General features: G+C 36.2%; 1 protein-coding gene across 4 annotated transcripts in view; it reads left to right on the top strand.

Moving 5' to 3' along the window:
- klg (klingon) overlaps positions 1 to 25,040 on the top strand; it is a 587,603-nt gene that overhangs the window by 252,727 nt on the left and 309,836 nt on the right. For all 4 annotated transcript variants that reach the window (XM_074132568.1, XM_074132565.1, XM_074132566.1 and 1 more), the window contains one exon: positions 21,040 to 21,144. In XM_074132568.1, the coding sequence (XP_073988669.1) occupies positions 21,040 to 21,144 (105 nt within the window). The remainder of the gene's footprint in view (positions 1 to 21,039; positions 21,145 to 25,040) is intronic.

Below are 25,040 nucleotides of genomic sequence, written 5' to 3'. Positions count from 1 at the left end.
AACCTGTTATGCTCATCATTAGAAACAATAACATAAAAACAAAATAGAAAGGCTCAACGAAAGTTTTGACGAGACCTCCCAGGAGCTAGTGAGATGAATTCCATGTCACAAGTTGGCCCAAAGTAACTACTTCTCTAGGATAAAGGTTCCAAGGGCCGAGACTGCAGGAGCGACGCTTAGTAACATTTGCTACCTAAAGCCCGAGTACCTCCTTGCCCTGTGATCGCCTGTAAGGCCAGAATTTAGGTTGAGGGTCGTTATTCGCTGACGTTTGCCCGACAGCTGTAGGCAGCAAGCCCTTTACATATATACAGAGTTCTTAAAAAGTGTTTTTTTTAAAAAAAGCATCAAGCTGATAAAAGTAAAGTAATCGCCTATTTTTTCAGGCGGGACTTAACGTCCAACTACCAATTAGGTGTCGTGGACGGAGGCGACTAACAAACATACTTTACTATAAATTTCTTTCATTAACCATTAAATAAAATCCAAGGCCTAAAGACCGGGAATCGAACCCAGTACCACAATGCATATTAGCTTTGCAGGTCTCGCCTCTAACCGCTCGGCTACCGTGGCGCTTATCAAGCTGATAATAAAGTATATAACTGTAACTTAGCAAGTGAAACATAAAAGCAAAATTAGTGAAGGAAATTAATTTATTTTCTCTTTTTTAAAAAATAATTTCTAGTAAATGACTTAGTGGTTTTCTTTATACTTGAACACATGTTGGTCTAAAACGTTTGTTTGAAACAGGATTACAGAAGAATTTCAATTAAGGGCAATTCCACGAAGAATTGAGTAAAGTGCTATTTCAATATGATGCTCGGATCGGTGTTTTGGAGGTTTAAATTCATGGTTTGAGGGAAATCTCTCACTCTGTCTTCTTTTAGATTATCCACATTGTCAACACAAAGCCACAAGAAAGGTTTCCTCTCAACTTTGTCTGACTTTGATTTGGAGAAGTTTTCTTGGAAAATGAATTTTATGATATTCTGGTATAATTTGCAATTTTACGATCTAGATAATGTGTTTGAAAATTGAATATCTTTTAGTATTCAGAGTACCAAATAATGAACTAGTTAGAAACTCCAGAAGTTTACCAAGGGGAAGTCGTACAAGGATTCACAGTTCATCTAAATGCAAACCACACAAATGGAGAAAGAAATACATTTATAATATTGTACATAAGTATAATAATACAAGAATATTAGAGAGAAATATTATTTTAGATTCAGAATGGATTGCTAAATCCTCGATGGAATAACAATAAGCACAGAGTGACATAAATCTGCGCCTTCCAGACGGGATTGGGCATAATTTTCGTACTGATCTGACTGGCTCGTACTCAAGCGCGTGCACCATCGCATTCGTCCAAGACTCTATTTTTTTTTTAAGAATATTTATCTTAAGTAGAAAAAATAAAATGATTTAGAAATGTGGTAGTATTTAAACAAGAAGTGAACATTTCTTGACATTTCTCTTCAGACAATTATTCCCCGGGTTATCTTCCTGGACTTCCGGGCGTAGCAGGACGTCCCAGAGCCCCGCCTTAAAAAAAGAGGTCTTCATGTGAGCAAGAAGGCTGAATGGAAATCCTTCAAGAGATGCCCATTGCTGGTCAAGCTTCCTGTAGGAATGTTAGCTACACATTTTATCCTCATTAATAAGTGCTAGAACTGGAAATTCTTTTGCAACCCTAGAAGTAAGTCTATCCAGTACATTTCTCAAGAAACAACCTCAATCGAATTTTTCTTTAAAAATTATTCAAAAAGAAGAAGTTGTAGATGAACTTGGCTGCAATGTGTTCATCAAAGTTTGGAGCATTCCAAAAGAAATCTTGATGTGGAGAAAATTCATCCATTAAAGGAGCCTTAATCCAATAAGTGCTGTGGAACGTTGCTCTAAAGTACCATTTAGTGTAATGTACGAGTTAACAATTAAATTTGTTTTGAAATGCGGAGTTCGAGGAACTAGTCTACGTTGGAGAGATATACATTAGTTAGAGTAGTTCCAGAGAGGGTTCATTCCAAACTAATTTGAAGGAATGGTTACTAATTAAGGATCTTGCTTATTTATAATGCAGATGCCATTTCTTTATCCTAAATTTTACATCACACTTCATGTAAGCATGCTAACAAGGTAGTAATCTCAATAAAAACCTAAATGGCGTTGGAAATATAATGCAACTTTATCTACTTTTTTAAAAATAAAAGTCCTTGTTAAATCCATTCAGAATGAAGAACATCGATCTGTTAAGCGCTTCATTGCGTGCTCATTTCTAATTGGCAGAATTCATAACCAATTTTAATTTTGTGGACGAACGAATCTCAGTATATAAAGTTTATTTTGACCATTTAAGCGTATCCAATTAAAATCTTGACGGATGCTGCAGATCATTTCCGGTCAAGAAGTAATTAAAAAGTAGATGAATTAGAATTTAGAGTAAGATCCAAATATTTTGTAGAATATAAGATTGTAAACGGCCAGTTTCTTTTTTAAATTGGTACTAGCCGCTAAATAGTTATAGATGATTTGAATCATCCCTCACCGCCTCATCATCACACTTATACACAGAGAATCGACTGCAGTAGTAGTAGTATGCATTTTGCTTTGTTAGAGCTTTTGCATTACGCTGTACGAGATAGAGAATGAAATAAAACATGGATACGGCGAAGGACGCTGAATATTACATTTTAATGAAGTTCAACTAATTTGTTGAAGACCTTTATTATAATTATTATTGGACAATGTACGAGCCACTCGTGTTAACAGCCACCAAGAAGGGCTTTTTAATTATCTATCATTGGTTGATTTTCGTGTATATTCGGTGCGCACAACGTTTCAAAAAAATCACTGATAAAAGTCTCATAAATGTGAAAAATTCATCAAAAACTTAACACTTCCGGTCGCGTCTCCTTTGGTAGGATCAATCGAAATATCAAGTTTCAGTTTCCTGCAATTTTGCGTTTTTAAGTTATTTTCTGAATAACACAGTTACAAGAGGCAATCTTGATCGGCGATTTGGTCCATTGGGACCCCCCCAGTTATTACGATCATTAGGTTTCCAACCTAACCTACTTACACACACATCTCCATCTATTCGTAGGATCCCGTAGGTGAATTTCAGATGAAAATTCAAACACGAGTACCTGCTCGATTACAATAATTCCTGCACGTTTTCAAAAGAAAACGGTCGTTAATAAAATTAAGAATATTGTGAAAAGAAATCGTTTGATTGGTAAATTGCGAACTCTAATCATCGCGTTTCCATGCGTGTTTGCAATTAAATATTAGATTCGACATAGCTGACGGGAAGAGGGGGTAAAGCGGAAGCAAAGGCGGTGTGAGATTAGTTGAAGGTTTAATTGGTTTAGAAACGGTGCCAACCTTCTACAAACTAATTACGCTGTCTAGTTAATTCTTGTCAAGACGGTGGCACGGTTTGTAATCCAAGACTGGGCAGGCAATGTAACGATGTATTCGTGATGGCTAATGGTACCGTCTACCCAATAACAGTTATAATACCAATTATTTGATTACCTTGTTATACCTGTTTTAAATAGTTAATCAACGGATTTCACCGAAAGAACCTTCCTAGTGAATCTGTTACTAACTTTTCCGGACTTTTCATTTGATTTGTCCGATGCCGCCATAGATGTGAGCGAGAATTATTGTGAAAAGACGCAGGAGAGGGTCTGGTTATTCCAGCAGGTTAAGCAAGGAATCCTACTTCAAGGAAGTTCTTCTACTCCTGGATAGCTGCTTTGTATCAAGTAACCTCGCATCTTGGTGCCAGAGATTTCCACCATTTTCTTTCTTCTCCTATTTACTGATGAGAGAAGTCGTATTACAGGCGTGTCAACTTCTCTATAAAGAGTTTTGTAATATCCGGTTTTAGGTACCTTGATTCCAAAAAAAAAGTTATAAAAGGAAATGGTGTGCGAGCAGACGGACCAGATATCTCTAAAACGTAAAATTATAGTAACCTTTAATTTCCACCATAGGCGCATTATTTTTCCAAGGGATTTTCCACTTTGCAGAGGTTTTCCTCTTAAAATCGTATTACCTCGTACACATGTTGGTCTATAACTGTAATTGGTTTCATTTTTCTATGAAAATTCGTTTTAGGACTGTTCTGGAGGAAGGCTGCGGATAGTGTTCCTCCAACTAACAATGTTAGTGTGTGAGACTTTGAATCAGATTTTCTATTTGGAGAAGTGCGAGCTGCACTTGGGCCACAGGATATTCAGTAGTAGCTCTGAAAAGAGGAAGTAGGATTCGAACCAGTGATCTATCCATCAAGTCCCGCTAGACTTGATCTGTTCCCTGCATTGCTCAAGGTCATTTTCACGTCACACTTTACTTCCTACGGGAATTTAAATAATGTGCAGTGAATATAAACAGAATGTTTATGTTAGCAGAGCGTTTTCGCAAGCATAGTAAGTCTTAATGTAATACAAACAAATAGAACACCTCTCATTAGAAATTGAATACGCAAGAGGAAAACTGCTAACAGATCGACACACAAACGGGTTTCAATCGATTTTATTCTGTGGCCAGAGGTGGTGGATTTCTGTAAGGAATTTAATTTAAACCAGTCAAAGTCGTTTTTTAGATTAATTGCTCTGGCCTGTTTTCCACCAATATGGTGGCCCTCCTGAGCGTAAGAAGAAGCAGGCCTACGATCTATCATCGTCTGGTTGCTTTCATTTAAGGAAAGTTTTGGTATTTGGTGAAGCACAAAAGGATAGACTACATGAACAGGACGAGGAGAGAGAGAGAGAGAGAATGGAAACAAAAGAGAAGTCAGGGTACGGGAACATCCCAAATGCCTACTAATTCTAGGTTACTTTACTGGAAACTGCATAAAAGAAGCTGGACAACTGTTAACCTCGATCATTACACTGAATGCTCGTTAGAACAATCCGCCCTTTACCCGCCTCTTCATCACCACCAATCAGCCTCTAGTTCGAATCTCCAGTATTCTACATTCCAACCACTATACTCTTCTTCACGTACATGTGTTCATTTCTGTATCTTAGATATTAACTACAGCGCAGAGCAAACGGTTATTTCGTTGTTTACCTGTAACCTCACTTTCAGATCTCACATTGCCACTCTCTCTGGCTGTCACTTAGGCATTACTAACATCTCTCCACCCGCACTTCTTCAATGCAGCATAGTTTTCTTCGAGACTGAGAGAGAGAGAAAAGAGTCTGAGTATCAGGAAATAAAATAACCTTATTGTTTTTGGGAGCTATAAGTTATTGGCGTTTCAGGAAGTAAGGTGACCTATCACCTGTACTTTATTACTGGGAAATTATTATTATAGATTATTAATGGTTCACAATGATTTATTTAAATGATATTAAGTATAGCTTCTGGTAGAAATACATTGGTATGATATATAATACACATATGTATTATAAATAGACAGATAATTATTTGTATTAATTTTAATTCCGTCTCAAATAACTGGGAGCTTTACATAAACAAAGAACCTGCAGGAAAATGTATTTTATTGTTATTGGACAAACTTAACCAAACTGTTATTTTAAATGAATATTTGTTGATTTATTAACCATTTGATATCTATTTGCTGCAATGTAAGCAGCAATTTGTTTAATACATCCTCTTATTGTTTCCCGGAGATGGAGTTGTTGTTAGTTTTAGAATTACAATTTCAAGTTACGTGTTTAGAAAGACCCAGGGAGTGAGTTCAGTTCAAGTTCTTCAGTGGTACTCAAAGGAAATCTGCAGTTTGAGCTTCTGGCAATTTTCTTTATATTTACTCTACTATAGATTTTTCTAAAAAACACTTTTTGGGCCACAGGGTCATAAAAAGGATATTTTTTCGCGAACTGTCGAAACTTTGCCGCAATTCTAGTACGGAGAATAATAGAAAGTGGAAAGAAAAGCACAATGGTAGATAGAGTAGTAAAGTGTAGAATAAATCTGCAAAGAAAACACGCTAAAAAAAAAGAAGAAGAAGAAGAAGAGGTAATCTAAGGAAGACATTAGAACAAAAGGAGTATAGCGGGGACGTAAGGAAGAGGAACTGGCTGGAAGTGGAGGGGAGCACAGATAGACAGACAGTGTGATAAGGTGCAGGCGAGGTGGATGTCAGGTGCAATAAGTTACACCCAAGATGTACGATACATCAAACTGGAATGCCTGCAATGTGTGCGTGCTGTGGCTGTATATAATACAGACTGGAATGGTCCACACATAGACACATAGCAATGCTGCTCGTTTCCCCTAGCCCTAAACGTCCTCCTACAACGCATGCATACGCCAATGTCTAGTTGTCAAAAAAGAAAAGAATATATAATATATCGATGCACGGATAGTATAATATTCAAATGTATCAAAGCAAGATGTGTGCCCATTCCATCGCAAGATAGAACTCCCTTTTGGTAATCAATAATTGCTTTATAAGTACGCACGTCGATATCAGCTCTGTAGGTGGCACAGTCGCGCCACTGTTCGCTCGCTTTCCTTCCTGAGAGGAAAATCTCTGGAAATTCGAGTTACACGACTTTCTATCAGTGCCACATTATTTAGAATTAAAAATTTTCAAATTTCCTCTACATGTTTGGTTTCCTTCAAATAAAAGAAGTTACGATGGTGCTACAGAGAGGATATTTCCCCTCAATCTCTTAATCTTAATTTGTGGAAAATCATGTAGAGTTGTGAAAGGAAAGGAAGCGAGATATTGAGACTCAGAATTTGAATGCTGAATTCCATCTTATTGTACCCCGCTCCAACGTAGTTTCCTCTTCAGCGATATTACCCCCAACTTTGGAGGCAAAAACTGTCATTGGATTAGTTTTTGGGACAACAGCTTTTCTCCATCTGTATCCAGTCACTCTGTCAGTGAGCATCCTCACATTTTTGTAGAATTGTTCTAGTTTCTAATTTTGGTGTGTGTTTTTACACCAATTTGCTTTTAGCAATAATCGAACTACTTTTATCATTTCTTTCTAATTCTCGTGGAAATCAATATAATAAGTCTCCTACGTTTTTGGTTGAAAGAGGGCAGAGTAATGCTAATTTTCTTTACATCACGAAATAGGTGTTTTTTTTTACAAACTTCTTATACTTAAAACTAAAGTTCCGCTCTGCTGTTACACCTATTAAGAGGAAGTATTGCCATCGTTTCGAATTATCGATGCATGAACCGATTTTCATGAATAAAGTTAAATAACTAAATAAAGGTATTAAACTATTAATCATTAAATCTGTAATAATCATTAAATGACAGCCCAATGCAAATAATCATGGTGGGAGAACAATAAGTGAACACGAAACATGATCCACAATATTCTTTTACCTATTTCCCAAGAAAATAACCATTATTCCCAATTTTCTGTTTACCCTTACGTTATCAGTACAGAAAACAAGACATTAAGGAAGAAAAATCTTTTACTTTTTAATGTTTTTAATTGAGAAAATGTTTTATTGCATAATTTGATTCTTCGTCAAATACCTACGGGGGGGGGGGAATTAGTAAAAAAAATTAAACTTATATTTTTCATAGAAATCATTAAGAATAAAGAATTGGCCAGTCACAGTGAAGAATGGAAGTGTGAAAAAGTGGGTTGGTTGCAGAGCCAATCAGAAGCGAGAACTGTTTATTAAACCACGCCCACCCCAATGCATGTCACACCACGCCCTCTTTGGCTCCTAATAAAATGGAAAATCTGTATTTTTCATTTTTTTTTTTTTATTTTCTATTAAATTTTGAAGCCAATTTGATGTAAATTAGGAATTTTTTGTTACACATTACACACAGTTAATTACAAATAAATAACTACTTGTAATAATAATTTTTATTTCTAAATTTTAATTTGATATAATTTATTTAATTGATTACTTGTAAAGAAGTTTTATAATCAAATAATTAATAAAGTAATTTAACAATAATTGTCTTTCCTAAAAATATGCGTGTCTTTATTTTATTTACAACATTGTGGGGAGAACACTTAGGTTAAGAATGTAATTGAAGAAAACTACATTTAAATTTAATACCAACAAACTAGATTAATTAGTAATTACATATTATTTTTACGCGTAACTACAAGATAAAGTGAAGTAACAATCAATTTAATCGAAGAATCAACTTAAACCGACAATTTTTTACTGTCTAATGCTGCACTAAACTTGCACTTAGCGCATGAATAGTTTAATACTATTACAATCAATCTAAGTTAAATGGGTGCTACACTTTACTGAACCAATATTTTGTAATTGGCCAGCATAAGTGGTCTATGGACATCTAATAAACTCTAAATGATATTAATGAAAATTTATTGCAGTAAAATTACTGAAGTATTAAATTAATGAAGTATTAATGAAATATTGGGTACTTGCTGATTTGTGTATCTTTTATCGTTTAATCAACCTTTATACTTAAATTTTAAACTGCAAGTTTTTGTTTGCGAGTGTATGTGTTCAAACTGTACAGTAAGTTGAACTTAATTAGAACTTAATTTCTTTAAATTCTGACGTCTCTTAGATATTTAATTAATTTTTATTTGGATCAGGTTTTGAGCCATACCCTAAAATAGCCCTTTAAAGGACAGTCTGATTCTAACCTTTACGAAAAAGTGACATACCAAAAATAGTTATTTATTTAACAAGTGTTGAAAGTAGTAGTTTTCCTCACACGAGACAGGGTTTGCACGCACGAGCGAGCGAAGCGAGGCGAGTGCAAGTGCAAATTGCCGAGTGTGAGGAAAATACTTTACACTCGAGTTAAATATTATATTTTTTCTGCAACCATTAGGGTTATTAACTAAAAAAAAAACTAAACAGGAATCACTAGAATCCATTATAAATTTCTATAAGGTAACACTATAACCTTTTTAACTGTTATAATTAAAAATATCTAATTATTTATTAAAATATTATTTTTATTTCTATATTCCTTTCAATTTTTATTCTATTTTTTAATATTCGTTTTTTAATTATTTAGTTACGTTAAATAAGCTTATTAAAGTTTTACAGAAAATATTTAATAGGATAACAAAACTTCTCATATCAAGGAAGCACAATAAGGTTTTTTCACTCACTAGTGAGGAAAGTGACACTAATGGGAATTTCCCCACTAGTGAGGTAAAGTTGGGCATTACGCAGCTGATTTTAATTGAGTAATGAGAACATTCCTACATGGTTGCAGAAAAATATATACTTATACAATATCTGATTAAGTTATAGATCTTCTTTTATGCAATTAGTGTGCCGATTTTAAAGAAATCATTGGACCAGTTTTGATAAAATCCATAAGATTTTATCTCTAAAGGGACCGTTCCGGTTACCTAAATTGGTTTTGATTACGTATTTTTGGATCTCATATAGGTAACATGATTGTCATCATGTAAAGCACCTGTGCTAAATGTAAAATTTGAACTTTGTTACTTTCTTCCAAGTTTCGAATCTCTCTCTTCTTCTCTTACGGATGGAGAGGAAATTGACTTAAAAAGAAACGGATGTTACTGGTGAAAAATCAAACCCTAAAATCTGCATAAATATAACAACAGCATGAATAAAACATAATGAAAATTATTTAAATCGTAAAAGAATAGATTAATATTGGGATTACAAAATTAAATAACCTGTTCAAATATGAATATTTCAATAAATAGATTATGAATTCCGCAGGCAAAATTGTTTTTTTCTTTCTTAATTTAAATGTTCACCATTAGGTAAATGTATGAATATATTCCATGATTCATTCTGCACAGAGAAATAATATACTTGGTTATATTTTGGAAGTTTTGTTCTAATATTTTAAAAATACACTACGTATATATGATTTTTTTTTAACCCAGCCTACTCGATAAGTTTGTGCAAAAAGTGGTATTTCCTGTCTTCGACTTCCTCTTTGCCTTCCGCATCATGCGGCCATATTCTGACTAAATCCCAAAAATCTCCTCACACGATTTTGTGCAAATGCTATCATTACAATACTATTGTTTTATATATATATATATATATATATATATATAGTAATATTACAAAGTTTTATTAAAAAATTACGATGGTAAAGATGTAAACTTTGATAAGAATTAGATGTATTTAGAGGGTCAGAGTTCAAATGTGTTTGCAGAAAATTATTAAGTTAGAAGTTTATTAGATTTTCAGTAAGGGGTGGGGAGAGACTTGTGGGTGTTAGCACCTGATATTTATGGGCGACGGCGAGGAAGTGAGAGTAGAGGAAGAAGTCGAGGACGTAGCGGTTAGAATACGCTGATGTGACCCCACTGACCTGTTTATCAACATACACACCACCACTAAGATCTGGCTAATTAAGTTTAACGTGCGCGAACACATCTTAAGGGGGAACTCTCCTAGACTCCGTGGCCACCCCCTCCATACCCTTGAACAAAGCTGGGACTTGTATCTCACGGACCATTAGTGCCGCGGATAGGTGTTCTCCGGCCACGTAGTTTCTTCTCCTGATTATAGACCGCTGGAAGAAGAGACTGGAGTTTTTTTGGAAATAAAACGAAATGTTTCTCTCACTTCAACCTCTCCTCTCTCACAGAGAGGATTCTCTTTTATTTTCCAGTTTCAACCATATATCTTGTTGTATCGTTAACAAGGTCACGTCAAGTGTTGACCTTCCGACACCCACAACTGGCCGCGGTCGGGGAGGAAGGCTAACCATCTGAGAAAAAAGGCATTCTCGAGGAAAAAAAAAAAAAAAAAAATTAATACTGAATCTGTTCATCTTGGTGGTGCTGTGTTAGTGTGTGGTGGAAGTGACGGCACAAGTGAGCCTAATCACATCCTGTCTTTGTCCCTCTCGCAATCTCCTTGTATAATACCTAAGGGCTATTACGCCTCCTATTTCCCTCTCTCTCTCTACAAATCTTCATCTTGTTCTTCCATCTTCCCTTCTTATCTCAAGCTACAACAAAAAGAAAAAAAGCCCTAGCATATCCTTCTCAATCTTCTCACTAACTCTTACTGCCCCAAACTCTTATCCTAGCAAACAAAGTACTTTATACCAGAAGGTCATCAAAGATACTGCCATGGGATCTTTGACTCTATCCGCATAGTACACCACAGTCTGCAGAGAGAGATCTCCTCCTCTTCTTACACCCCCCCCACTCCTGTAGAACAGAGATAGAATTCAGGATTAATATTGCTAAATATGTTCTTTGCTTGTTTTTATACTCTTACGTTCAAGATATTGACAATCTTGATCGTTTCGTTTGATGCTGGAGGCTAAAATTGTTTGAAATCTCTTGGCGTAGATTGTTGTTGTTTGGTTGTTCTTTTTATTTATCAAAACTATAAATCAGAATCAGTAATACTTAAAGATTTATCTGTTTTTGGAGATAGTGGAGAATAAAGTTTAATGCAAAGAAAATTTGGTTTTCACACTAACGCTATTTTCTTTTTGATTTTCTAGGATATCTTCTTTGGGCTTAACATGGATTACTACTATATAACGAAGAGGTTCGAAGCATGAGTAAAAAGTCGATTATATTGTGGGCTACTTCTTCTTGTTTACTCACTCTGACTAATTCCTTAAGGTTGCACGATTTTTCCTTTTTGATTGTGGAAGACCCAAGAACCATTTTCTCCTCTTCCTCAAAATGGCGAAAACTCAATAGAAAAGCTTTTTTTAAAGTTTTTTTATACTTCCTCTTGAGAGGAGTAAGAGGAAGTAAAAGAATCAACTCCTACCTATCATTTTAGCCGGAAACAACAGGTAGCGTGGGAACTGCGATTGACCGTGCAGGGCACTAAAATAAAAAGGTTGTTGGTGGAAAAAAATTAAAGGAAATACAGGAAAAAATATCCTAAGCCTGCAACCTGGATTTATCATGTTTCTACCCCTGGTATTGCTATTCCACGTGGTGTGTTAGGTAGTTGGGATGGTCAAGTGGGGTTAAACGATCCCTGGGGATTAGACTGGCTGGAAGGTGAGCGTGCTTTCTGGAGCCTCCAGCACACTTCACCGGCCCAGTGTAAACTTCCGCTCTGTCGACAGTCCACTCTCTCTCTCTCTTCAAAATCCAACAGTTTCTAGTTTTCTCGACTCTGGGAGCTCGCTAACTGACTCTGCGACAGTCCGGATCAAATAGAGACTCTAGTACTCTTGTTTAACATCGAGAGAGGCTGAAAGTTTTCCCTATCTTTGGTACATTTCTCCTCTATTTATTCCCTCTTGGTTTTCTCCAGCAGTAAGGGTGGCATTTTCCCAAGTGAAGGTTTTCCAAGTTTAATTTCCACTAGAAATTCATATTTTGAGGGCCGTGGTAGAGAATGGAAGTGTTTTTTATTTTAAACTTGGTCTGTTTGCCTGTAAAAGGTCACCATGCATTTCTCAAGCATGGGAACTCGTTATGGATAATTTTACACCATAGAAACTCTCTCTTCTTGGTTAGTAACGAGGAAAAAAGAGGTAATAAAATAACTTTGTATTTCCAATATAGCTCAGACAATCATTAATATTTTATTAGTTTGAAATTTTTATAACTCTGCAACTTTTATGAAATATCTTAATATTCTGAATGACTTTAATAAAAACAAATGAATAATTAAAATAAATATGGAGCGGACCCCTCTATTGGGAATAGAAGATATAAAGCTATAAAGGTTGGAATTAAGTCACAATGTTATAAATTTATGGATTATAAGAGACACTTCATCAGTTATTTATAATATGCAAGCATTTTGTATAAATCGCGTAATAAAAATTTTGCTGAGGCAAATTCTGAACTATCGTAGAATAAAGAGAATAAAATGAAATTAGATGACATAAAATTTAATATAGAATTAATTTTTTGTAATTTACTTAAAAACATCGTGACAAATAATCCTTAACTGGGTATTCGCCGGAAGTTCCTGTTAGGCGATCCCGTTTCACTAAGAGTGTTTATCGGAAATTCCTTATTGTGCTGAAGCGATCACCATCTTGAACCACTGATCTTGAATCAGCAACAGAAATTTATTTTATCACAACATCTGAAGATGGAGATATTTTTGGAATCAACACACGTGCTATATCTATACATATAAAAGGATCAACCATCTGAAATGTTTGAAACTAATTCATTGGCTAGCGAACTTGTCGATATAAACCCACCATAGCTGTTAGCTATGGCATACAAGCATTTAGTGAGTTACGAGTTAATGAAGCCATGCACAGTCTGGACGAAGAGATCCTAAATGGCAAAGTGGCATTGGCTCTGTGGTACAGATCCGTGTTAATCTGCAGACACACATTGTGATCATAACAATGATTTTAAAGAGCCACCCTGGTCACCATGCCAACCACTACCACACCTCAACAGCCTATGAACTCCAGGGTTATCATCTGTTATACGTACCCAATAAAAAAATGGATATCCCATTGAGATTACTCTGCCCAGACGGGAAGCACTATTGCCAGGAAAAATTCCAGCATTTGCAAACTGCGAAATCACCTTCTCTTGTTCCTCTTGTTGAGGCAAGTCTAACGGATCAAATTTTACGTAATTGCTTGTTCACCGGAAATACATACGAGGTGTGTTCAAAAAGTAACGGGAATTTTTAAATTTCGCGGGTTTGGAGAGTCTGATTGTAAAATTTTTTTTTTTTATTATGTTGGTACACATGCCCCTGATGTACGATAAAATTTTCAGTAATATTCATTGTTTACTTCTTAAGTGGCAGCCGTTAAGGTTAGACGTGTTTTTCGAGCTTGGCGATTTTTGTTTGTTAAAAAAAATGGATCAAAGAATTTGTATTAAATTTTGCGTAAAAAATGAAATAAAGTGTGTGAAATGTTAATAAAGGCATATGGCGAGTCTGCTATGAGTAAAACAAGGATTTACGAGTGGTATAAGCGTTTCCAAGATGGCCGCGAAAACGTTGAAGATGACGAACGACCTGGACGTCCAAGCACATCAACAACCGATGAAAACGTGAAAAAAGTGAAAGAAATGGTTATGAACGATCGCCGAATCACAATCAGAGAAGTCGCTGATGATGTTGCCATATCAATTGGCTCATGCCATGAAATTTTTTCGGATGTTTTGGGTATGAAACGTGTGGCAGCAAAATTTGTTCCAAAATTGTTGAATTTCGAACAAAAACAGCGGAGAATGGAAGTTGCTCAAGAGTCACTCAATGAAGTCGACAACGATGCGGATCTACTGAAACGTGTTATAACAGGTGACGAAACATGGGTTTACGGATATGATGTCGAAACTAAGGCTCAATCGTCCCAGTGGAGGCATTCTGGATCGCCAAGACCGAAAAAGGCTCGACAAGTGCGGTCGAATGTGAAGGTTATGCTCACTGTGTTCTTCGATTTTAATGGCATAGTGCATCATGAATTCTTGCCACAAGTTCAAACAATCAATAAGGAGTACTACCTACAAGTTCAACGCCGTTTGCGTGAAGCAATCCGAAAAAAACGCCCGGATTTGTGGCAAAACAATTCATGGATTTTGCACCACGATAATGCACCTGCTCACACTTCATTGCTTGTTCGTGAATTTTTGGCCAAAAACAAAACTTTAACGATGCCCCAGCCTCCATATTCGCCAGACATGGCTCCATGTGACTTTTTTCTATTTCCAAACATAAAGAGAACATTAAAAGGCCATCGTTTTACAAGCATAGATTACATTAAAAGCGAATCGCTGAAAGAGCTGAAAGCTATCACAAAGATCGAGTTTCAGAAGTGTTTCGAGGATTGGAAAAAGCGCTGGCACAAGTGTATTGTATGCGAAGGGGACTACTTTGAAGGCGACAATATTAATGTAGATGAATAAATAAATATTTTTTTCAAAAAACGAAAATTCCCGTTACTTTTTGAACACACCTCGTATGTAAGATGGTTTTTTAAACAGATTTTATTATTCTGTAAAGAATATAATTTTAGAAATAAATGAATACAAACATTAATACATACATACATAAATAATTAAAACAATAAAATACTTGTAAAGAATAATTAAATTACTAGTCTATATGTTTAGTATTTATATGTAACACAATGAAAACACTCTATGTAACGTAAACACTCTAAAGTGACGCTAAACCTTCCCAGACTATAACCTAACATTCAGGCTGAGTGGCGTTGTCGTCAGCACACTCTGATGGCACTTTTACACATTATTAAGGTTTTTCCGAATTGAAAAAAATTGTAGACATACACAACTTTGCCACCCATATTAAATGTGTACATTGTATTATTATAACAGATGCTGTTGATATGAGAGCTGTTGATCGTAGCATCCCCAGAACCACGCGGAACCTTTCAAACCAAAGTGCTAGGCCTAACATATATTGTGTCCAAACCATTTACCTAAATCGATTTTTCACTTCAGCTGTTTCCCGAAATCGGCTCAATCGATTTTCTTTCACCGCTTCTTGCACACTTACAGATCTAAAACTTTTTTATTTATAGTTTTACCCAGGAATGTGTTAGTTTTAGGACAGATCTAGGGAATAGATGTTTTTTTTTTCTCCAGAGTGTATAATAGTGCCTCATTTACCTGTAAAAGTTTTGCAGGAATTCAATAATGCCTAATATTCCAAATTTGAATAAAATGGCTTCAACGGAAATGCTTATTCACTGAATAAATTTTGTTACATAAATTACGATGTATGATGTTGGGTGGGTGTTGGTGCCGAAGTGTTTCGAAATGAGGGACTACACAGGAAGTGCACTTAAATTAAAGAAAGGAAAAAAGGAAATTATTGCAATGAGCGAAGGTTTCCGCCAACCAAAACAAACTGACCGACCTGGAGAAACCTGTTCTGGCGTGCGCAGAATTTTAGTATTTATAGATGTTTTCTCTGCGAACGTTTTAATTAATTTAGAATTTAGTACGTGACGTAGTGGGATTGTTGTTGAGGATGAAGAGGGAGCAAAGCTCTTTGGAAGAGATGTAAGCGTAGACTATAGACAAGAGGATGTATGGACCCAACTACAATCATAAGGTAGAGTAATCGAGTTAGCGCTGGCTTCACATAATCACTGACACTTCTACTCCCAATCCCCTAATAGAACTGAACCATTCTGACCAATCGAAAACCTCAAAACAATACACACTCACACAAAGAAAAAAGAAGAAAAAATGTATATATACACACTAACACAGTCTCAAACAATGAGCTAAGTGTTCCGTGTTTGTTTGTAATGGAAGCGAAGAGAATCAGAATTATGATTGGTTCTGGCCAGTGGCCAATTACAAGACATCCCAAGGGTGTACTTGGCCCTATCTACTCGGGGGTGATTGGCTGGTGGAGATGAGGATTTTTCTAACCAAGTGGGGTCTCTGCATTTACACGCGCACTCCATCTATATCTCTATAAGGTTGATTAAATGTCACCTGGCCCCATTTTGTCATGACAACAATAATGTTAGGCGTAAAAAAAAGAGAAAAGGAAAATCCATGTTTGGTATCTCTTTTTTTTCTTTTTAATTATTATTCTGAGCCCTGTTTTTCCCCACTTTCATTTTTCCTGGAATTAGGAAAGGAAATTCTGCGCGAGCAACGTGGATAGGCAGAAGCCGAGCCCCATACAAAATTTTAGTCACTGGAAAGTGTAGTGCTCTCCGATCGCGAATCACCAGATCAAAATGATCGATTAAATTGATTAGTCGATGTTATATATTACACCTGCACTCAACAGTCGGGTGTTTCATCGTGATAACGACAGCACGCACCAGAATGTGACTTTGAATAGGGGGTACGGTTTTAATTTAGATAGAATCTAGTAATACTATTGGTTCACAGAAAGATATCCGTCCAAATCCCTGGATATACCACCTTTTTTTTGTTTTTTTGTTTTTCTTTCATATTTCAGCTTTTGTCAGATGAAAAACGGTTCTAACATTTTCTTTGACAGTTGCTTACCCACACAGGGAACGTTGAAAAGAGAGCACTTCTAAGGATAGAGGTTCTTTAGATCTATTTCTGTAAATGCCATTTGCTGGCCCACTGAGATTCTACTATACACTACTATAGATATACTATCCTTTTGTGGGGAGGCTTAAATAAGTTCATGAAATTCTGACTTTGAAGAAAATGATAATATGAAGTCTATTAACATCAGCAATCAAAAATAAAGTACTGGGAATCTACAATCCACAAGTCCGCGACCATTACTACTTCACTTCACCAAACCCACTCATAAAAATTGCTAATTTGTGGAAACCTCTCCGAGATTTATTCGAAAATCACTTTAGGTTTTCTTTTTTAATTACTATTTTTGGAAACGATTTTCATTTAACTTCATTTTAGCACAGTTTTAGGAAAGCGGCGGTGACGTCATATGTACACGTGGGTGTGTATAATAGAAATGACGTAACATGGGGACAAACAAAAGGAAGAGGAAGTGGGCCGCGGAAATCTCTCACAAAATAAAAAAAAAAGGGCAAAACAAGTTTTTGCTGTAGAAGTTGGAAGAAATGATGCGGGCAGCACGGAAACAGGAAGCGAGTTACACTATTCGGATGATTTTTCTTAATCCAATTGTCACCCATTACCAGACATGGCAGACTTGTCTTCCTGGAGATAAAGAATAGACCGGATATACTGTATTTCTAGGTTTTCTTAGAATGTATCTAGACTTCTGGACCAGTTTTTGCTACACGTACGAAATCAGTACTACCCTACATTAGTCAACGAACTATGCAGGAAGTAAAATTTTGAAACATAAAAAAGAAGCTCATGGTAAAAACTGTGAAAGTGAAACCCAAGATGGGCTTGTATGAGGGGAGGATGGACCGATCCCCTTTACGGATAAACTCGGAATTTGGTAATTCGTTTGTAAAGGAGTGAAGAAGGTGATAAATGAAGAAGTGAAATGAAGATGTAGAGTGGTTCTTTGAGGCATAAGAGAAACGACACAACGGTGGGTGTTGCCCAATTGGCAATAGGGGACTGCCCGCAGGAACTGCGTTCAGATAAATAGGTGAGGCCCCTAGGGTCCAAGTATTAGCCAAGAAAGGGTAGATTTCTTTTCAAGGCAAACTATCAAACTTCAGAATGGGCCCTGTGATTGAATACTGGCCCTAGTCGCTGTTGGAGGCGAAGGAAGTTGATAGCGGTGGTCTGCCCGATTTAGGTCTACATTTCAGGTATTCATAGCTGCAGATCTAGGCGTGCTGAATTTTCTTTACTGCACATCCAGTTACGAGCTTTATGCCAGACTTGCATAAACTCGCCCAACAGTAACTCCACCTTCGATTTGCCTATAAACGGAGATTCGCCTCCTATGCGCGGCTGTAAATAAATTACTGGTCCTCTCATGAATAAATAAGAGAAGGTAAATAGATGTGGGAGGAGGTGGGGGAGTGTATAGCAGCGCTTCCTCTTCATCAATCTGATCTGAAGATTCCCTGAGTAGACTTGCATTTCCGGCTGCCCCAATTTTATGAATGAACACATTTACTTTTCTTAGATTTCTTTTTCTAGCACTGCTTGGATTAGATTCTGTATAAATGGACCACTGAACTAACTGCAAAACGGTCAAATCTTCTCAATGATTTGGAAGCAATTAAATAATCTCAAAGTCTGAAAAGATATTCCTCCGTTATATTTATAGAGTTGTTAATCCGTACATTACACAAAATGACATTTTACAGGGAAGCCTACTCCTTAAATGCAGATCGAGGGAATTCCCTGAACACTCGGAAGTAGCGCAATACAGTTTATCCTGCTTAGCAGTTGGAGAAATCCTCAAAAACTGGCACTCGGATCGTTTTCAATGCTCACTGCTGGACAGAGTTCTTTTTTACAGACAACATTGCAATGAAAACAATTACCTGACAGTTCGTAGCTTCCTAAGAAAATCTAAGGGTTGGCAGCTGGATTCGAACACGGAATCTCCGCAGGGTTTTCGCTACTCTAACCACTGATCCCTTCATTATTATTTTCTTCAGTAATAATTTTACATGCCAACATAAATATTCTTTCCAGAAGTTACAGTGTCCGCTTCTATTAAAAGGGTATCTAGTAAAAGGAAATCTAGGTATTAACAGAGATGAATAAACTAGAGGGCACAAATCTTTTATTTCCTAAATTACATCCGTAAAAATTACAGCTGACTGAAAAAGTTTGGATTGTAATTCAATATAATTCCATATATTATCATGTAACTTCAAACCAGACTCTTGCATTATCCAATGTTTTCGAACATTAAAAACTGTAATTGTAATTGAACATTAACTGATTATTCGACGGCTATTCCACGACAGTTAGATAGATAGATAGATAGATAGATAGAAAACATACTTTATTTCACAAATCAATATTACATGAACTAATGTAAATGATGAAAGCATGAATACTGACATGATTGCTAATCGTCTGTCAGGAGTGTATGTCTCATAACAGAAATATTTGTATGTGTATAATTTATTATTTACATTATAAATATGTGCATTTTATATAATTATTATTTTAATTTATTACGAACCAAATAGGTTTTTTTTTTTTTTACCAAAAAGGAGAAACAGTAATGTAACAGCGTACTTAAAAATTGAAATTTTCTATGAGGAACTCTCTATAAGACCATGCCTCTCTGATGTAGCCAAGTAATGCCGGCCAATTAGAGCCGTTCAGTACACATAACATTTCGCTAACTGTCAGCAACTCGCTAAAGAAATACCTTTTTCTAATAAAATTTAATATGACACACTGGCCCAAGAAATGGAATACATCTTCATTAGCCGCCAAGTTACACATACTGCATTTATAATTTTTTTCTAGATAAGGCTTGTAGTTTAAATCGAGCAGTTCCCCTCTGATCTTCACTATAAGGCTTACATCTGATATACCTAGGCCGATATTAGTATAATCAACATTAAATGATAAACTGCTATAGATCTTATGGTAGGAACTATTAATCGCGTTATTAATATAACTATTTCTATAGTACTGAATCAGAGAGTTCTGTATGGTCTTAATTTCGCTCCTAAACTGTTCAGGTGAATGCACGCTTAACCCAATATTACTATCCAACTTAAACCAAATAATTTTTTTATTAATTATTTCACAAGCTAACTTTTTAACTAAACGGCTGTTGTCGAATTCACATATCTTTTTGAGAAATTTCAAAAATAAAGTAAATGTGAATACATGTAGTGGACATGATTTCGTTTCTAAGTGGAGCACGTAATTTGGTGTATTCCTTGGGAGGCGATACAATTTCTTTATGAACGATCTCTGCACTCTCTCTATTCTGTCTGAATACCGAATACCCCAAATCTGACACCCATAAGTGAGTACGGATCTTGTTACAGATGTAAACACCTCATTTTTGGCAGAAGTCGGCACATATTTGTTTGCTAATAAGCCAGCCCAAACACTATTCAACCCCAGCATCGCCTGCCTCGCTTTATCGTTCCAATGAGACTTTAGAACTAACGCAGGAGTAAGACTTAACCCCAAATACTATACTCTTTAACAACTGCAATCTTTTCTCCATTTATCCAGCTTACCCAATTTTCCACCAGATTTTCTGAAAACTATTATCTTCGATTTATCCAAATTAAGCAGTAAGTTCCAATTGTCCAAATAAGTTTCCAGTTGTTTTATCATCTCCTGCAATATTCTCGAATCATCCACTAATAATACCACTTCGTCCGCGTAGAGCAGCAACTTTAGGTTATAGTCCTTTATCCATATCCCTCCATTAAGCGCATCCTTTAAATCATTAATAAATAAACTGAACAGCATAGGACTTAGGTTGCAACCCTGCTTAACACCGCAACAAGTCTGAAATGGAAGCGAAAGACTACACCAAACTGCCGAGTTAGTTTCCTTATACAAAGCTTGTATTGCCCTTACCAACTTAGATGTGATTCCGCATTGGTACAATTTGTAAAATAAGGCTTCTCTGTTTACGGAATCGAAAGCGGATTTTATATCTATAAAAAAAGAGTAGATTTTCTTTCTGCCCTGGTACCATTTCAGCTGGACCGAGTTCAATAGCACAAAAAGATTATCCATCCTTACGACAGAGTAAGAAGTGACATGTGCCAGAACCACTTTCTAACGTTGTGTACTTTGATTACAGGCAACTTGGCACCGACGCCTTCGCCCAGATTTGTGACCCGAGGCCAGAACTACAGAGTGGTCATCGGAGACACACTCGTGCTGCCTTGTGAAGTGGAAAACCTAGGTAAGTAATTCTAGTCTCAGTTTCAATTCTAGGTATGTGTATGTACAGTATACTCAGTCAAATTTGTACCCAGCTCACAGCGATCGAATTCACTGTGCCTTAAGGCTAATTCACAACAAAACTTAATTCCAATAAAAAAAAAGATTTACAAAAAATTAATAGAAGAACTTTATAAAAACTGCTTCAGTACAAACTGTAAAAACATTGACCTAGAATATCTCACCCCTTGAGATGTACAGCGATCGTGGAGGACTTAGGTTTTGTGTTTACTCAGGAATAAAAGAATCATATCAGTGTTGCCACCATATTTTTTCAGTATTAGTGAATATTTAATCGCAGTTAAACACAGACCAGTTTGCGGTATTCAATTTGTCATATTCAGGAGACAATAAAACGTAAATTCCTGAGGGAAACTCTGCCAATCTGCTCGTGACTCCTGTCGCGAAGGCTAGAAGTGGCAGCATCAAATACAAACGATCAGGGGCTGATTTCTAAGAGGAGTTAGTTGCTGACTGTAACTTAGGGGATAAAATAGAAGGACTATAAGATATTTTCTACTTTCCCTTATTTTTGGCAGGTTTTCTTTGGGGCGGCGGAAGTGTAAATATGGTTTTACAAAGATCGTACTAAATGATTTATGATTTTTTACTAAAAGTGACTTTCAAACGTACGAGAGTTTTTTTTTATTTGTATTTCAATAAATTATTAAAACTGTTACGGGCTGTTACGGACTTAAAATGGGGCCCCATAGTGTCCACCGTTTCCGCTTACTTGGTGTGAACTTATTAAGTGCTTTACGGCAAGGTGATGTATTAATTCCACAGCGTGGTGGTAATGCTGGAGAAGATCTACGTGACTAGTCAGTTCTAGACGACCTCTAACCTTTCGCCGTTTTCAAGGTTCCTTCTTCGTCCAGCGTCAGGTTATATCATGTATTTATAGTACGTAGTTTAGACGGCGCTTCCTCAGCTCACACATTTCTACACGATTCCTTTATTTCTTCTTTTTCTAAACTTCGCCTTCATACTTTAAAAAAGAAGTATTCACACTTTAATAGTTGGTTCGTTCTCCCCTACTTTGCAGTTAGGTCCCACATAATTGGCCCACGGTAATCACCTTCTAACACACTCACACACGCTGAAGAATCTTCTTGGCATTTATCATTCACGTTGTTAAATCGAATTTCTCATCCTCTGCACAAACTTACATTTTACTCGACTTCCTGTAACCTTCAGGTAACCTTTTTAGCTAAACAATTAATTTAATTAATTCTATTTTCTGTAAATTATTTTCTTATAATTTAATTTAAATTAATATAATTGCTGTGAAACTAGACCACAAAGCTTTCCTTTTTAGCTTCTTCATTTCTTTCCTAATTTTTTCCAGTTTTTTTAAGTCTTGAGGAACTCTAAGGGCTCTTCCCACACTCGTACTCGTTGTCTTTTCCGAGTTGATTGAACTTTACCCTAAATTGCTGCTTCAATTATATCGTTCTATTTAGTTCTAATACCTGGTAACATTTTCTATTACGAAATGTCTAACCACAAATCCTTATGGAAGAGTATAAATCCACCGGAAGTGAACTGCAAAGAATAGTATTCTATAATTTTAATCAAAACATTCTGCTGAGTAAAAAGACAATATTGGGTCAACCATCTCTTGAAATTTGGAATTTTCGTTACATAATCAATGTTTATAGATATTACTAAGGCGAGAAGACCGGAAATTGCACAGATGACCTTTAAAAGAAAAGCCTTACCACCACTTCCTTTTCCAAAAGAGTAGTTAAATCGTATTTACCAAGAAAAATGATCGAATCAAAGTTGTAAAACTATCTGTGGGAGCTATCTGTGGGAGCTAAGTTTGAAGAAAACATTCACTTGTGCCGATTTGGTCCAAAAGCTTATTAAAACACAAAACAAAAACAAATCTCAAATCTAAACCTTCTAGGATTGTTGTGTTGGCAGGCAGACGTACAGACAGAAGACCCTAAGACCGGTGTAAAACTCAAGGCACGAGTAGAACACTTCCTCTTCTGAGGATTTAATTCGGCCGGAAACATTCTTTTATTAAACAAATGTTCCAGTTGACCAAAATTGGACTAATTAATAAAAGTAAGTCTGCGACATTATGTTTTGGTTGGAGAGGAAATATAATTTACGAAAATGTCACTTGACTGATGCCGTGGGAGGCAGTGTGCCACCCGAGGGATCTGAACCTATTGAGACTCTTTGTCCATCTGCTGCCCCATCCGTTTCATCCAGGATGTTTGTAAACGGGACACTCCTATAACTCAGCAAATAAGAGTCAATTACAAACCAAGGGTCAATTTAAACTTACTTTTCTTTTTGACGTGAATACGTCTTTAAATTTGCTATCATATGGAGGCAATATAAAAAACCTAATGATAACAAAATCGGGGGATACAGTTTGAATCTATCGTCTACATCCAAAATTAAATTAGACCACTAGATAGCTAAAGGATCAAAGAATTCATTACGATAAGCGAGGACTGTGACGCATCGCGCGCGGTGGAGGGGGAAGCGCCGCCATTTTGAGATCATTTTGCTGCAAATTGAGATTTGCACTTAGTATAACTTTTGACTCGGAGAAGCTACGATGTTAGTTTAAGTTTTAATCGTCAGTTGCCGTTACAATCTATCGATTGTATATAAAACATTAGAGTAAAATAGTGACAGTGAACATACTCGTAATAAGGTGTTAGAATAAAAAAAATATTATCAAAAATATATAATGTCGGCCTATACGAGTCGAAAAGTCAAAACCAAATACTGAGATCGTATACGGTTGGAAAGGGCTTCTCAAGAACAATCGAATGGTAATAATAAAACACCATATGACCGAGTCTAGCTTTGCCGGGAACGTAAAAGAATGAATGCGACCGAGCGGATCAACGACGGTGTCAGTACATCTGCAGCAGGGGCGGTTGAAATTATGCAAGCGGATGATGAAATCGCTTCTACATCGACAACGGACTGTATAGGCATAGATTGTGTTCGATCGTCGATTATGAAGACACATTGTTTCATCCTAAATACATAAATAAAAATATTTTATATAAAAAATATAACCTGTTACATAAACGTAGTATTCATGTACAACACACGGCCGTGTTCATGACACAGCACGGTTGGTTTGTTTGATTTTTTTCCTTAAAACTACAAGTCGTGAAAAGTTAAAATTAAAACAAGATTTCATCTAAAGAGCAAGAAACATAGACTAATATGGAAATCGATCTTAAGACTAATTGGTAATTGGGAATATTACTATTGAAAGAGCAAAGAAATAAAAAAAACGACATTGTAACAACAATATCCTAGACATGAAACGACTTCTAGGAAATAGGAGGGATGAGAACTTTAATAACAATGAAAATATCTCCAGCGTAAGGGAAATCTACCCTCCTTTTATGTACATCCGTACAAACAGCCGTACTCTTGTAAAGTGTAACATCCTAACTTTACGAGCCTCTCTATGTGACAGATAACACTGGTATTGTTATTCTCCCAGTATCTATAGTTACGGCTTCCCCGGCTCTCAGATTTTACGATGTTTTAGAAAAGGAGGTTTCATTTCTCATGTCCTCCAGTCAAGAAGAAAGAATTATCTTTATTGGCCGGAAGTGTATTCGATATAGTTACAAATATATTTATCTTCTTACGGTTTGTAATGTTATGAAGTATATAGTTTTTAGTTTATTTACCACGTTATCAGCTGTTTTATGTGGCTCAACGGACGATGAACACCTTAGTCTAATTGTGCTAAATGCCTGATTTAGTTATAACGGTTCTGCAAACCGAGCACTAAGCAGATCAGACTTCCTCTCACTCTGGAATCCTGGAAGATTCTCGATTTTTGGAGATTTTGGACCGGAA

This window comes from Rhodnius prolixus, unplaced genomic scaffold, assembly GCF_049639745.1.
Source record: "Rhodnius prolixus isolate KJV_2025 unplaced genomic scaffold, Rpr scaffold_4, whole genome shotgun sequence".
Taxonomy (NCBI): domain Eukaryota; kingdom Metazoa; phylum Arthropoda; class Insecta; order Hemiptera; family Reduviidae; genus Rhodnius; species Rhodnius prolixus.
This window is presented reverse-complemented; position numbering and strand designations above follow the sequence as displayed.